Raw genomic sequence first — 15090 nt, 5'->3', positions numbered from 1 at the left:
CTTGAAAAAGAATCCCAGATTTTTCTCAAGAAAGAACCTTTTTCTTCACTTCTGTGTTCGTCCTCTTCCTCAGTCTCATCCTTACTGAAGCAGAAACCTTCCAACACTTCCATTTCCGTTTGGTTATTTTTACTGCAAGCGTTTCACATCTCTGCTTTGTGATGTAACTCCAGTGGTGTGTCAGACTGCAGGTAGGAGATAGTGATGCCGCCTCCCTCTCTTTTTTTCCAGACTCTTATTCACTTGCTTTTATTTATATACGTTTTAAACGAAGCCTGCCCACTCAGCGCTGCGACACTGCTTTTTTCTGAGCAATTGATGGCAGTGTGGGAGTTAAAGCAGATCTGGGGTTTTTTTGTTGTTTTTTTCTGTATCTTTGCTCTATAACAAGTATTATACACACTCACTATCTCTTCCTCTTTCCTCCATCATAACACCTCCGTCTGTCCAGGACACTGCTGAGTTGTAGTGCTGTCAGCCAGAGCCTGACGCACTCAGTCACTCTCATATGCGTCACCTCACTGGCTGCCTTCCAGTCGTACAGTACTTCAGTAGAATGGGTCAGTTTTTTTGGAGGGGGGGTTTTAGACAAATTTTTAATGTAAAGGAACGCCCGCTGGAGCGTGTAATATATTTTTAAAGCCTATTTTCTTCAAACAGCATTGTCTACATCAGTTTTAAATCATGAATGTTTTTTTTAACAATTAAATATTCTTTACCTTTTGCATAGATGCTACACTGATCCTCAGTAACATTGTCTTTAGCCATTTGCGGTTCCAAGAGATTCCTGATGTTTTTCAGAAACATCTCGCAGGTAACCAGCCTGTTTACTGTTGTAGCTCCAAAACTATTTTGATGCTCCCTTTAAAATGGGCGTATGTTTCAGGCAGACCAAAGAATACATACATACATACATATATATAACAATAGTGGAATGAAGACACTGGACAACTTCAAACATTAATTTTTTGTTTGACCTCATATTTTTTGGACATTTGCTCACAAGGGTTGTTCAAAGTCTGTGCCAAAGTTGTAAGAACAGATATCGTGTAAATGGTAAATGGCGCATACTTGTATAGCGCTTTTCTACCTTCCTCGAAGGCCCAAAGCGCTTTACAGTCACAGTCCCATTCACCCATGCACACACACATTCACACTTGTGGTGGCTTCGCTGCCGAACACTGCCGAACACAGGCATACGAACATGGGTCGACCACCCTACCTCTGCACCACGGCCGCCGTGTACTAGAGTGCGCACCGGATAATAAGTCGCAAAAATAATGAATGGTTTCTTTTCGAACTTATGTAATATATAAGGCGCATTAAGTGACACCGAACACCCAACCATGTTGGTTGTAAAAAACAGACTGAGCGCCGTGTATCTTTCAAAGTTGCTTTGACATTAGTAAACACAACCAGAAATAAATTATATATAGGGTGCCCTGGATTATAAGGCACACTGTCGATTTTTGTCTAAAGTTGAGGCTTTTAAGTTTGTAATAAAAAAAAGGGAAGAAAAATAGATGAGATAAGATCTTTTTCTTTTTCACCTCAGATTAAAGCAATGCACTTGATTTCCTTTGGCTGGGTTAATCTTAAAGGGCCTATACCACGCTACTCTTAAGCCTTTTAGAGCAAACAATATCCATGTATATGATAGTATTTTACCTTTGACACACAAAAAAACGACTTTGAAATAATTAAATAGGAAATAATATGAAATTGAGTTACTTTCGCAGCTCAATATCTGAGGCATCAGCTTTTGCTCTTTGTTGGTGCTGCCCATTTAATGATGTCAACCTAGAGCGAGCCTCGTTTTGCGTTTCACCCAAGAAAACAAACAACATCCAAACTTTTGCAAAGATGGATGTGGATATTATATATATGAAAGGAAAGTGTTTTGCCAAACGGTGTTACCACCGCCCCCACCAGCACCGAGGGCGGTGCTGGCAGCGCAAACTCTTCTTGGAAGGGGCTCTTCTCACTCATCTGCATCAGCTCATAAGAATCCGCTCGTTTTCGTGGGTTCAGAAGGGGCTGGTCCTCAGAATGCAAGTTTTTAGAGGAAAACTCAGACATGCGTGAACGTATCAAAATACCGCTTTGGGGTTTCTTTTAGTGAGGAATGAACATTATAATACACTTATAAGCTCAAAAAACTGATTTTGCATGGTATGTATATGCCCCTAATTTTTTTTTTTATCTGTGGTCGCAAGAATACTTCAGAATAAAAAGTGCTTGAAAGTATTGCTTAATTACTTATTGAGCTTTTGCTTTACATCCTTCACTCAAAAACATATTTTTAGTAAGGTGTTATCGTAAATAATGCTTGATTTCATTCAACGGCCGCTGTTGGCTAATATTTGGAGAGGTCAAAGTTTAATGATGTCATATCCTGCCAATGAATATTAAATAAATAGTATGAATTATGCACAGGGCAAGTGATCTCAGATTTTATCCACCTTTGGATGCTTGACGCTGTAAAACACACTCGAAGCTGTTTTTGTTTATGTAAATGGGGTATAGATATTTCCTCTTTCATTGCATTCACGGTTGCTTGATATATTGGACGATACCACTGATCTAGAGTTTGTTCCTATATCAGTAAACTAAAAGGAACAACAAATGAGAAGAAAGGGCAACAACAATCATTTGTATTCATTATATGGCATTTCTCATAAATACGAATCGGGATTATCTTTGTTTGTTCTGCTTTAATAAAGCATTTTGGTTCTCTATCTCTTGGAACATCTCTTTGTTGAAACTTAAACTGAAGTTCACAAGAACGGTCCATCTATTCCTTCTCCTGGGGGTCCTTAGACCTGTTTTCCTTCAATATCAGACTGCTTAAGACTTGACAGGATTCTCTTTTACTCTGTCACTGCAGGTAATAAAAGCAGTGACAAACAGTTTCCTTCTTTGAGCACCGCTCTTTTTTTTTTTATACCCCTCTAAGTTCATTTAAAGGATTGGGTAGAATAGACTCAAGAGTGTTTACATTCTTTAGATAAATGAAATCATCTTATTTACTTTTTTTTCTTTAAGTGTCTGATTTTAAGTAAAATTAAAATGAATGCTAATTTATGTAGAAAATAAGACATTCCTTCAAAATCTTTACCCAGACACTTGTTTTATTTCTCTATTATAGTTATCTCTTTGCTTTTGCTATTATTTGTATATATTTTTTTGTTTAAAAAAATAAATGTCCTATTAGAAATGTTAGTTTTTGATGTCATGAAATTAATATATAAAAAAGTAACACTTTGTAGAAGCCTGTTCTAAGAAAAAATGTGCAGAGGTGTATTAACTGCCTATAATTGCTGCTACATGTTTTGACACTGAGAAATGTTTTTATAAATGTAAAAACCTAAAACTTTTTAAAACTTACTGTTTTTCAAAATTATTTAGTGGTTAGGCTCTCTTCTTTTCTAAACTTAGGTCAAAAGTTTTCCCAATATGTCAAAATTGTTTCGATTAAACAATAATATGAATGTGATGTAGTAGATTTATTCCGTTTTTTTTTTTTACTATTTAAATCCTTAGTGATTTTCTGTATAAATAGCAGTTATTGCTCTTTAACAGTTTTACAGACGTAGAATATTTTGGGATCTTTTCGGTTTTGTGCCGCTGGTGTGTGGTTCTTGTGATTTTCGCTCTCCGTTTTCAGGCTTCTGCCGCCCCGCTGTGCCTCAATTATAACTTGACACTTTTTTTTGTCTAAACAAATGACTGAAAAGCCTATTTCAGATCAAAGGTGGGATTCCGTCTTTGTTTGAAACAGCCCAGATTTCATCTCGCAATGTTATGTCTTACAAAACCAAAGTTTAATTTTCTTATAGAAACAAGCAGGATTTTGTCATTCTGCTGAATATAAAAACTAGTGTGTCGTTCTAATCTTAGCTCAACACCTTTGCTTCATATGTATGAAACACAGATAATAAGTTTTTGATGAAAGGAGATCCCTGCTGTTTATTTGGCAGGATGTCAAAGCCCTCGACTTCCTGTGGTGAACCCGGGCCGGCTCACTACCTCAGGGTACTGATGAGATGTCTTACAGAAAATGGGTGTGTTTCTCGTTTAGATCCAACAGACAGATTTTTATGGGAGCCTCCACAGAGGCAGAGGAAGATGTTTACCAGATGTCTACAGTGTTTCATTAAGATGTTTCCTTTTGTTGTGAATCTGGTTAAACAAAGCTTAAGTGAAAGTTGGACCCCAAAGGAGCCATGAGCTTGTTTGTGAACTACAAACTTCTGCATTCTGGCAGAAATAATATAATGAGCAATTGATTCCTAATGGACTACCGGAACACCGTGATGAAGGTGAGGCTGTCTATATTGATTTTCTGCCACGGCTCAAATGAAGCTGTAGAAAGTGTTGCAGACATCAGTCCTAATTACTTCTGATTTATGCCGCTTGACAAATATTTATAAAAGTTAATTTCTTGTGATTATAAAATGTTTAGCTCTGTGAAATCATATTGAAATATACGATATAACAGCAGCATCTTCGCAAACGTGATGCCCACTTTACATGTTGAAATTGGTTTTTTTCTACTACGTATATATATATTTCCTTTTTTAATATCCAAAATGCTTTGGCAAATAGTGCATCTCCCCACAGGAGAAAGCCTCCTTATTTAGCATGATATGCACACCACTTTGTAGTTGTGTGGCCCGCTGTGCGCTAAATAGATGTCAGGGTGTTTTATTATATTACCGCCCAAGTGATCCCTCTCTTTCGGTGTGCGAGATTTACTGGGATTCGGTTGGCTTAACATTTAACTCTCAGGAAACAAGTGTCTGGGATTCAAAGGTGTTTATTAAACCAGAAACATGTTTCTTGTTTTGGACTGGTGAGATTGTATAATGCTTTCTAAATGTCATACTCTTATTCAGGAAAAAAAAGGAAAATAACCTAAGAATTCAGGATCTCATCTGCATTTGTCAGGTTTTTCTTCTATGCTTTCCGTCTTTTTCTGATTATTATTGCAAATCACAATAGGACTTGCGATACATCATTGCCATTAATTGCAACAGATTTATTTGAACAAGTCAATAAAACTTAAACTGCACTCAAAATTACCCTTGTCTACCTAGGAGGCAGGCATCAACCATAAAAAAAGCTTCATTCGATTGGTCAATGATTTTAAGAGGTCTGTGCAATTGGTCAAATGAGTAAAGCTCTTTTTGTCATTTGTGAAATTCTTAAAGCCTCTATGAATTTGTTTTAGCATGCATGTAAACATTTATGGTCACCATTCATCACAATTTACTGTATTTTCCGCACTATAGAACGGACCGAATTATAATGCGTACCGTCAAAGCATGGTATAGTTTCAAAATTATGTCACATATAAGGTGCCCTGAACGACAAGAAACATTATACAAAAGTCAGAGATAAGTCAGTCAGTCAGACTTCATTAACTGCGTCCATAGCAACTCTAGAACTTGTTTGTGCCACACTACATGTTAGATGCATTAGCATTCTCACAATACCTGTAACTCCGAACCTTGTTTGCAATTTGTAAAAAAACAGACTGCTACCACTAAAACAAATGTTACTGTGACTACGCTGACTCCTAACCTTGGTAGGAAAATGTTAAAAAACAGTCTGACACGGGTAAAGGTCAGCTCCTTCATCATATTCACAATAACACCCAACCATATTACCCCATATATGATCCTTACACACTTAAACATTAACCCAAATACAAGGCACTCCTAATTTTTTGGGGGGGGGATTATAGCTTTTTAAAGGGTCTTATAGTGCGGAAAATACGTAAGGCCTGTGCTATATGGGTATTGCACAGGCTGATATTGCAATGACGATCAATTTCCAATTTATTGTGCTGGCCTGTAAGCAAGTTTGTTTTCTGTTTACATTTAGTATGTACTCCAATCGTGTGTAAATTCAAACTTTTCAACAGATGTAGAATTTAAAAACAGATTTTTGTTTCAAAGATAGTTTATATATTTTTTCTCCGTGACAACTGGATTGGTGACTCCACAGTCCAACCTTTTTAGATCTTTTGTAAACATAGGTAAACATCAGAAACCAGCAGCAGAGTTTCTTTTATCACTGAGTGACAAGAAATTGCATTAAGGTAAAGTAAATCTTTGGATTTTATGAATAAATATCAAAATTTTCTTATTAAAAGACTAAATTAAAACTGAAACAGATTTTATTTCAAACCCACTTCAGTGCGTGTGAGTGGTCGAATTGTAATATTCCACCTCCATCCTCTTGTTTTAGCTAATGAAATGAAAATATGTCTCCATCTTTTGGTGCCCTGCACTCCTCCATGTCTGTGTTGACTTCCTAAAAAGCCATTGATCTGTGTGGCAGGACATGCTGCTGGTATCATAGATAATTAAAGAACATGTGAATGGGCGGGGTCAGTGGAGTTCTCTAATGAAATGTCTTTGGAAAATAAACTGTATCAGACCCACATGAACAAAAGGTTTATTGTGAATTTGTGAAACATTCCTCTGCATCCATCTAGAAACAGCCATGCGGTTGTTTACCAGATGTGGGTAAGAATGAAGCCTGCATGTTTTATTGTGATTACGGTTTCTGCTTCCCACATGCAGTTGTGTTTGAATATTTCCACACATTCCTGTTGGATACCAAAGCTTTTGCAAATCCTCTTTGAGGTGTGCGTTTATTTCTACTGCACAGGTTTTGATGGGGAATGTAGTTTATTGTGTATACAAAGAGAGATGTTTATTGAATATCCAATTATTTGTAAGTTTGTTTTACCTTTGTCGGGGGTAAATTAGAAGTGAAATCCCATTCTCATAATCAAGTATTTGTGTTTCTTGGCCCCCATCTATGAAACTCATACCTACCAGGTATTTGATGCATGCTCTTGAATGTGCATTAAGCCCTCGGTGTACAAGCGTACACACTGAAAAAACGGGGAGAAGCTTCTCTGTCTTTTTCTTGTTCTACTGTCTACTATCGTATGTCCACCGCCTACAGTTGAAGGAGGCTTAGCAGGCATTCCCACAAATCTCACGTTTTGGACACGAAGCAGAAACTGGTTCGTTGCTAGCGTCCTTACAACGGCGGGATTGAGTGGACCTGGTTTAGTTTTTATTTGAAAATCAAATGCAGACATCGTCAGGCTCGTTGCCGTGCCTGTGCTCACCAGACACCAACTGTGCTCTGAGTTTGGCGAGTTTCACCGAGTCACTACCTAATCCAAGTCCCTGATTGGTCAAAGTTTGACCTTGTTTAGCTTGCAATGTGAGTTCAATGGCCACGCATTTTGTACGGAGTGTCCAAAAACAGTCGTAAAAAGGGTGAACGTCAGAATTGTGAACTCAGGAGCCCAAAGCGCGGATTTAGACGATTGCATAGACTTTTCATTGGAGGTGGCCACTTGAACCTGCGTTGCTGATTAACTGCAGACATCATCGTACATAACCGGAAGTCCTTCAGTGGAACCATAATTCTCCCCATATTAGTCAAAAAACGTTTTTATTTTCCGGCTACCCTAACAGTTACGGTTTGTCCCGTTTTAAACTTTAATAAAAGCTTTTTTACAATCATGAACGCTTGGTTATGATTAGGGTTAGTTGTAACATATTCGCTTCTGGCTGTTGATGTCATCTTGTCTGCAGCAAGGTTGCTCTTGTTGCCGAGGGGGGTGTAAACGTAGCTTAATGTGACTTAACTCTAATAAACCTGCTAAGATAAGAGTGAAAGATCTCTGCAGAGGACTCCCTCCATGGTCATTTTCTGGCTTTCCCAGTTCTCACACAACCATGCCCTCCAGCTGATTCTATCTGTTCATCGACAAGCTTGATCTTTCCACCAGTGAACCAATCCAGCCTGCTGTGCGGTTTCTGGCTCACAGGGAGAGATTCTGGAATGAAACACATAATAGTTGAGTGCTTATTTTGGTTTCTCTGAGTTTGTGTAAGCTCTAGGCTTGAAAGTCATGCAAGGTTTGCTAAAACATCTGTCAATCAAAGGATAAACAGAAAGCCCTTTTGCTTCATGCAACAATCTCTCATCTAGCTTCATCGGATAAAACTGTTTTTTTTGGCCAGTTTTTATTCTTGTAAGTCTGATTTATTTTTAGCCTGCTTTGTTCTGCTGGGATGTGAGAGTACTTCACTTTTTTTTCCACACCTTCTCTGTTAGCCTGCTGGCCTTCACAGTCAGATCCATCTGCACATGAGTAGGATTATGAAGCGATCCTCTGGTGACATTCAGTCTGTATTGATACCCCCCCCCCCTTTCAGTCCTATCCACTGTGGGATAATTCTGCCTGCTCCCTCAGGCATAATTGATCCTCATATCATTAGCCTTATGTGGATCTTTTCGGGGAAACGCCTACAGTTTTGCTGCTGTTCCTCTTTCAGCGAAGCGCAGAGCTAAGTGAGCTCCTCATTTGTGACGGGGATCACAGGATTGCTGTAATGTAAACTACGTTGTTATCAGCATGGGCAAGCCCAAGCTTCAGATGACTGACTCTTTAGTCTAAACATGGGGAGGAGGAAAAAATGGAGCACGAAAGCACGCTCCCATTTTTCCACAATAAGGGGCCGATATGGGCAAGGGAGGGAAGGAATTGAGGGTCTGTGTGTGAGCAGCCTCTTAGGGGTCCTCCGATCCCACACCTGGATGATCGGGCGAGAGGACGTGGCTTTCCTCCTGGCCCCCAACATCTCATTTTGCCACCAACGAGCTCATTCCCTGTCTTTGTCTTTTTGCTCCTCGTCTGCAGATGGCGGGAGCGATGACTTGGCAGACCCTCGCTCACCCAGCCTGGACCCTCATCTGAGCCACATTGGCCAAGGTAAGAAAAACTTAAATTAAGTTTAGGGAGGAATTATTGTCTTTTACAACCAGCAAAATTACGCCTTAGAAATACAGTTTTGCGTATCAGGAAGTGTGCTAAAGTGTGTAAAAGAAAGTTGCTGGAAACACTTTTACCTTCTCATTTCCTGTAATGCCCCCCGTAGACTGTTCCCAGACTCAATTTCTGCTCCCTCAATATTTCCATTGAAGCAAAGTCTGTATTCCGGCTGTATTTTATTAGACTTTATAGCACAGAGGAGTTTATGACTACAAGGAATAAACTTATATTTACAGGAAGGGAACTTTTTATGTACCTGTAATTTTGTCTGTAAATCCGAATTACTTCTTGAAGGCGGGGGCAGAGTGGATGACCCAGGAGGAGTTTTGGAATTCATGTTTTGGTGTTTTTATCTGAGCACCTTGATGAGTGGGTGTTTGTGCTTATTTGAAGGACATAGAGTGGCCCTTGTGGATGTCTCTTATCGCAGTCTAAAGTAAAAACAGTCATTTCCACTTTGGCACATTTTTTTATCCTCTTCTTTTCACCTCAGAAATGCAGCAGCAGCTTCTTCTTTTAAAGGCGGTGCATCTCCATTGAGTTGACACAAAAAAATAGAACGCTCATTAATCATTTTGAATGTTTACATCGTCTCTGTCATGCCTACGTCTGATGTTTGTCCCTCTGCAGCACAACTTAATGCAAGAGTTTTAGTTCTAGTCCGTTCCAGCCAGAGAAATGACAAACAAGGTTTCTAAATACAAACTTCCATTGTACTTTCAAAATAAGTTTGTAGAAAATGTTATTGTAAATATAAGGTGATGTGCCTAAGCAATAATCCAAGTTAACACCACGAAAAACACTGGCGTCCATAGTCATTTAAGACACAAAACATGCATTTTACAAGAACACAGAGAGGAAGGAGAGGGCCTGATTGCCAAAGTTTTGGATGTTGATGACTATAGAAAGTCATGCAAAAACAAAAACTTAATACTTAAATTTCAGTGTATTCCTCTGTGCTTCAGAGCACACCCCTGTGAAGAAAAGTGCTTCTCCTCAGCGCTACAAGTCCGACGCAGATAACTGTACTGGCAGACGAATAGCCAGCCCTAAGTCGCTCTGGCTCCTCTATAAAAAAAAAAAAAAACACTTTTGGACACCACTACAACTTTAATTACCCCCACAGTTGTAGCAATAGGGAGAAGTCAGAGGGGTAGGGAGGCAATTTGGATTTGGCCTGTGTAAACTAACTGGCGGTCTTGAGACAGATTTTCCAGGCAACTTGGGGGAGACATGCGGCACGGACCAGTATATTCCGGGATAATTTATGTCCTGAATCGGAATTTATCTTAGAGCCATGCAATACATGTCAGCAGGCAGTGCCTTACTTGGAATATGCGTGGTCACTGTCTGAAGGTCAACAGAAGAATATTTCTCTTTGTTCTGGAGTTTTGGAGGACGCTAAAATTATGTCGTATAGTGGCTGCCATTAACTGCTGCCAGAATACCAAACCACCCATTGGTATTCACACCACAGGCTGCATGCATGTGGACAGTTCACATGCTGGGGGGAGGTTACCGCCATCCTGGCTGTTGCAGGAACATTCCCCAGTGAATGGATGGACTGAATCCAGCACTACTGGAACCACAGAGATATGCGTGGATTTGATATTCGCTCCAAGCTGTTTTGTTCTTGTGTATTTGTATTGCTGTAGCTGATTTACCAAACACCCCCCCCCCCCCCCCCCCGGCTGGAATTGATAAATGGATGTGTTTACAGACACTCCCTCTTTTCCTTTTTTTTAAAACTTTTTTTTAATATACTTGTTTGCACGAAGTAAGAAAAGAAATTCCTTAGTTGTCATAATCTGCGGTTTTTCAAGAAAGAGGGGAAAACTGGGCAGATGAAAGAGGGTGGGTGGTTGTTTATGCTCTTGTCTATAATTACCGCTCATTGTGAGAGGCTGTGTTTAAATACTCTCCCATGGCCATGACTGTACCCTTCTTTGATTTGTCTAAACACATTTGAGGTGATTTCAAACCCCTTCTTTTTATTATTCTGAAATGAAAGGACAGGGTTTGAGCGTGAGGCCAGGGGGCCCACAGTCTGTTATGGTTCTATCAAAATGGCATGTGACGCCGGCAGGGGTGTTCTCACTTTTGGGTCATGCTTGCTTTTACGCTCAATAATATTGTCAAACTGATTCCAGAATCTAGGAACCAGCACGTAGCGCTGCGCTCTGACCGTCCTGAAGTTCTTTCAGAAAAAAAATTAAAGTGAGACTTAAATATTAAAAACCCACTCCAATAAAAATGCTGTTTTTGGTGTTTTCAACATGTTGTTGAAGCAATTTTTCCATTTTGAAGGATATATGTAAAGAAAATTCAGCTTAAAATTGTATTTCTGAGTACTGCTTTATTCAATCATTGTGAATCAGGAGCAGACAAAAAAATGATTTTTGAAAAAGCCTGTAGGTGTGACGTAAAATCTATATCGGAGGCCACAAGCTCCCTGCTCCACTCCATTATGATGCACTTGTAGACAAATAGATCCATGTACGTCTTCGTTTTTCTCGCCTGAGTTGACATCTGGCTCAAAACTGTACGTCTGGATACAATATTGCTAATTTTATTGCACTCGTGGGCTGTAAGCTACGGGGTCCCTAAGCTACCTCTTTTCGTCTGCTTCTGATTCACAACAATTTGATCAATTAAATATTCAGAAATGCAATTTTAATCTTATTTTTCTTTTGATGTGCCCTCAATTATCAAAAGAAATTACAAAAACATGTTAAAAAACAAAACAAAACACTATTTTCATCTGAGTGAGTGTTTTAAAAAAAGGTTCTGCTTAAGATTCAAAAGGTTAAACCTAATAGAAGTTATGGTCTCAACTAAAAAGCTGTTTCTCTTAATTATCATGGACGATGATGTCATTGGTTTGGTAGGGATCATGTGCTCCTTTGCAGATTTAGTCCAAATCCCTTCAATCTATATTTTTGCCCCCTCCCTCTCTGCAGGTGGCAGCATAGATAGTGACTGTGCCTTTGAAGGCGACTACGCCGTGCCTCCGCTCTCCATTACTGAGGGCATGCAGCACATTCGAATAATGGAGGGCGTGTCACGCTCTCTGCCCTCCTCCCCGCTGCTCACCCACCAGACCATTGGTGTGAGGCTGCAGCCTGTGAAGAAACTCACAGGTAAGCCCTAACTGCCATTGTAACAATTTATAACCTGAGGTAAGGAGAAAATAGGCAGAGATATCCTATTCAGGGTGTCCTTGCCCTATCGTCTCATTGGGTTGATGTAGTCTATGGTTTATTGTACCAGTGATTCTCAACTGTGTACCTTGAAACTCAATGTTTTTTTTAACAAAATCTTGGTTTTTGAACATTTTTCAGAGTCCTAGTACTTCAGGTATCCCGTAACTTGCTGATAGGCTGTAATCATTGTGCTAGGTTCACACGGTGCTCGTGGTCTTAAATGTGCCACACATGATCAGTTTGTATGTAGCATTAAACTTATTTAATTCATCTGGACAGAAACATCAAATCTTGTTTCTTGACCTGGTTGGACCAAACTAATGTCAAGAATACCTCACTAACTGCAACCTCCGTCCTTGATCACTTTAATCTTCCAGTTTTTATTATTTGCTTCTTCAATGTAACCATTCAGAACGTGGATCAATGCCCCCCCTCTCTATTTTTCTCTAATAACTGGAAAATGAGACGTCTTGTGCCTTCTGCTGTCAAAATGGGGGAATCTGTAGGTTTTCTACAGCCTCCGCATAGAAGCACAGTGGGTGTGTGGTGAGATTTAGGAGCCACCACTAGGGTGCACCAGCCTCCCAGCATCCTCGGATTATTAACTCTTTCAAGCAGCATGATCTTTTTTTTTACCTCATACAAAATGATTTATGGTTTTTCTTGGGCCATCCGGACTCTGGGTATTAAAGAGGAAACACCCCATAATTTCCCCTCTATTTTTCCTGGAAGTGCCAAACTGCTGTGGAGGGGGAATTCATCAGAGGGTGCAGCATTAGGGTTTGATTTAAGAACAAGTCATTTTTATCAGGTCAAATCACTCCTTTCCCCTTATTTTTCCTTTTCATCTTGTTGCTTTAAGAGCAACTCTTTCCTTTTTTTTTTTTTTTGCCCCGTATCATGCTGTATCATGGCAGATTCAGCCTTCACTTTCATCTTTGTGTTTCAAAGTGAATTTTTAAGAGGCCCAGTAAGTGCGAGAATCCTTAAACACCTATGTGTGTATGTGCTTGTTTTCTTGATAGCTAAGAACAGCTTGATTTATGATGCAGGGAGCCATGTCTGTTTTTTCTGTTCTTTTTGTGAGAGGTCTCTTTTTGAGCTTTGGCACGCATGTCATTATTTGGCTTGATGCATTACACCATTCAAATGCTGCTTGTTTTGTGGGTGGCTTTCATTTCAGGGATTAAACTAAGATGTGAGGATTTGCGTGTCTTAGATATGAATTTAGATGTAGTGTTTTCTGTTTTGTTTTGTTTTTCCTACCATTTAACTTTAAACCTGGTATGAAAAGTTTACTTTTTTTTCATGTGAGTGAACAAAAAAATGATAATCCAAAAAACAAATGCAGCGCCAGAAGTAAACATTGCTCTTAAAGCCCCAGAAATGTCTTCTATATATATGTTTGTGTGCATGTGTGTGTGTATATACTGTATATAGGCACTATACATTTATTTTTTATCAGATGCCTCATTTTGAGATATTTTTCATTTGCATTTGCGACATTGTGAAGATCAAATACAACTAATAAACTGGCCTTATGAAGTTTTCCCAATAGAACAGACTTCCAACCTCTACTTTTACATCATCACGGGGTATTTTATTCAAACAAAAACAAAACAAAAACGCAAGAACAAAACATCAGGTCCAGAGTGCTCAAATTTAACACGCAAAAACAGTAGAAACATTTTTTGAGCAATTAAAAATATTTTGATCAAAAACATCTTAATAACACCAACATAAATGTTGACATATCCCGTGCACATGCTGCGTACACAGTGGTACTCAAACACCAAGACGTGCACTGGGAGCAATGTAAGAGACGAGTTCAAATAAAACGTTCATGCAAGTAAAGAGTGGGATCTTTGGTTTTTATAACTGTAAACATGACAATAGTTATAATTAAAAAAATAGATTAACGTGATAAAAAAAAGGACGGGTATATTAAATCGATTTGCTTATTTATCGCTTAGCAGACTGTATCCATCCGTAGATTCATGTTGTGACTGAGGCATTAAATAAGGTCTACTGTCAAAATGATACTATAAAATGAATCCCTTGTTCTGAGCAAGTACGATAAATTAACTTAAGTAAAAGTGCAGCCGTGGTGCACTAGAGCGGTTAACCTCTGATTGGAATACTGCAGGTTTGGTTCCCGCATTGCCTGCCCATGTGTTGAAGCGTCCTTGGGCAAGACACTGAACCCCACGTTGAACCTGGGGGTTATAAGTTTGCGCCAGTGTTTGGCAGCGGATCCGCCATCAGTGTGTGAATGTGTGTGTAAATTGGTGAATGGTACTGTGGCTGTAAAGCACTTTGGTTCTTCTAAGAATGTAGTAAAGCGCTAGTATACGCCATTTACCATTTTAAAAAGGATGGGGGAATAGGACCACTCCTAATATTGCAAAGACTACTTTTAGGAGTTGTTGTAAATGTTACCTTAATGAAATTCATCACCAGGCCTATCTATTTTTGATTGGGGCTCAGCTTTTGTCTACTCTACTTACCTGTGGCTGAGAGTCCTTATAATCACAGAAGACACTTTATTTTAGCATGAGTTTGCTCAAGTAAAAGGTGACTACATGCAGAAGTGGCCTGAGCTGCACTCCCCCCTTCAGGTCCTCAAAGGCTTACGCATATCTGCAGCACCAGATTGTTCCTGTGCTCAGAGACTCCAGCATTGTCACCCTTTAATTAATTTCACTCAGCACCAGATCCGGCACCGCTGACAATGTCAGCTTGAGTGTTTTTTTTGGTGTCACAAGCCAGAACCCCCCGTCCAGGCCAGAGATGGCAGAGATGGCTGGAGGAGCGATGGCAGTGGAATGCACCAAAGAGCAAACAGCGGCAGGTCTACAGGCTTCAGCGCTTTGATCCTCTTTGGTAGCCTTCATCAACGGCAGCTGTCCAGCGCCCTCCTGCGTACCTCCTGATTGGACTCAGTTCGGCAGAGTGGTGATGTTTGTACGGACTTCAGTTATTCAACCTCAAGGCTCTGATTGAATGAATTAGTTT

The 15090-nt window shown here is 39.6% G+C and overlaps 1 protein-coding gene across 7 annotated transcripts in view; it reads left to right on the top strand.

Annotated features, from left to right (window-relative positions):
• Positions 1 to 15090, top strand: part of tanc2 (tetratricopeptide repeat, ankyrin repeat and coiled-coil containing 2) — a 184342-nt gene that overhangs the window by 90937 nt on the left and 78315 nt on the right. For all 7 annotated transcript variants that reach the window (XM_023949339.1, XM_023949343.1, XM_023949342.1 and 4 more), the window contains 2 exons: positions 8741 to 8812; positions 11833 to 12012. In XM_023949339.1, the coding sequence (XP_023805107.1) occupies positions 8741 to 8812; positions 11833 to 12012 (252 nt within the window). The remainder of the gene's footprint in view (positions 1 to 8740; positions 8813 to 11832; positions 12013 to 15090) is intronic.

The sequence above is a fragment of the Oryzias latipes genome, chromosome 19, assembly GCF_002234675.1.
Source record: "Oryzias latipes chromosome 19, ASM223467v1".
Classification (NCBI taxonomy): Eukaryota; Metazoa; Chordata; class Actinopteri; order Beloniformes; family Adrianichthyidae; genus Oryzias; species Oryzias latipes.
Note: the sequence above shows the minus strand (reverse complement) of the source record. Positions and strands in the feature narration are given on the sequence as shown.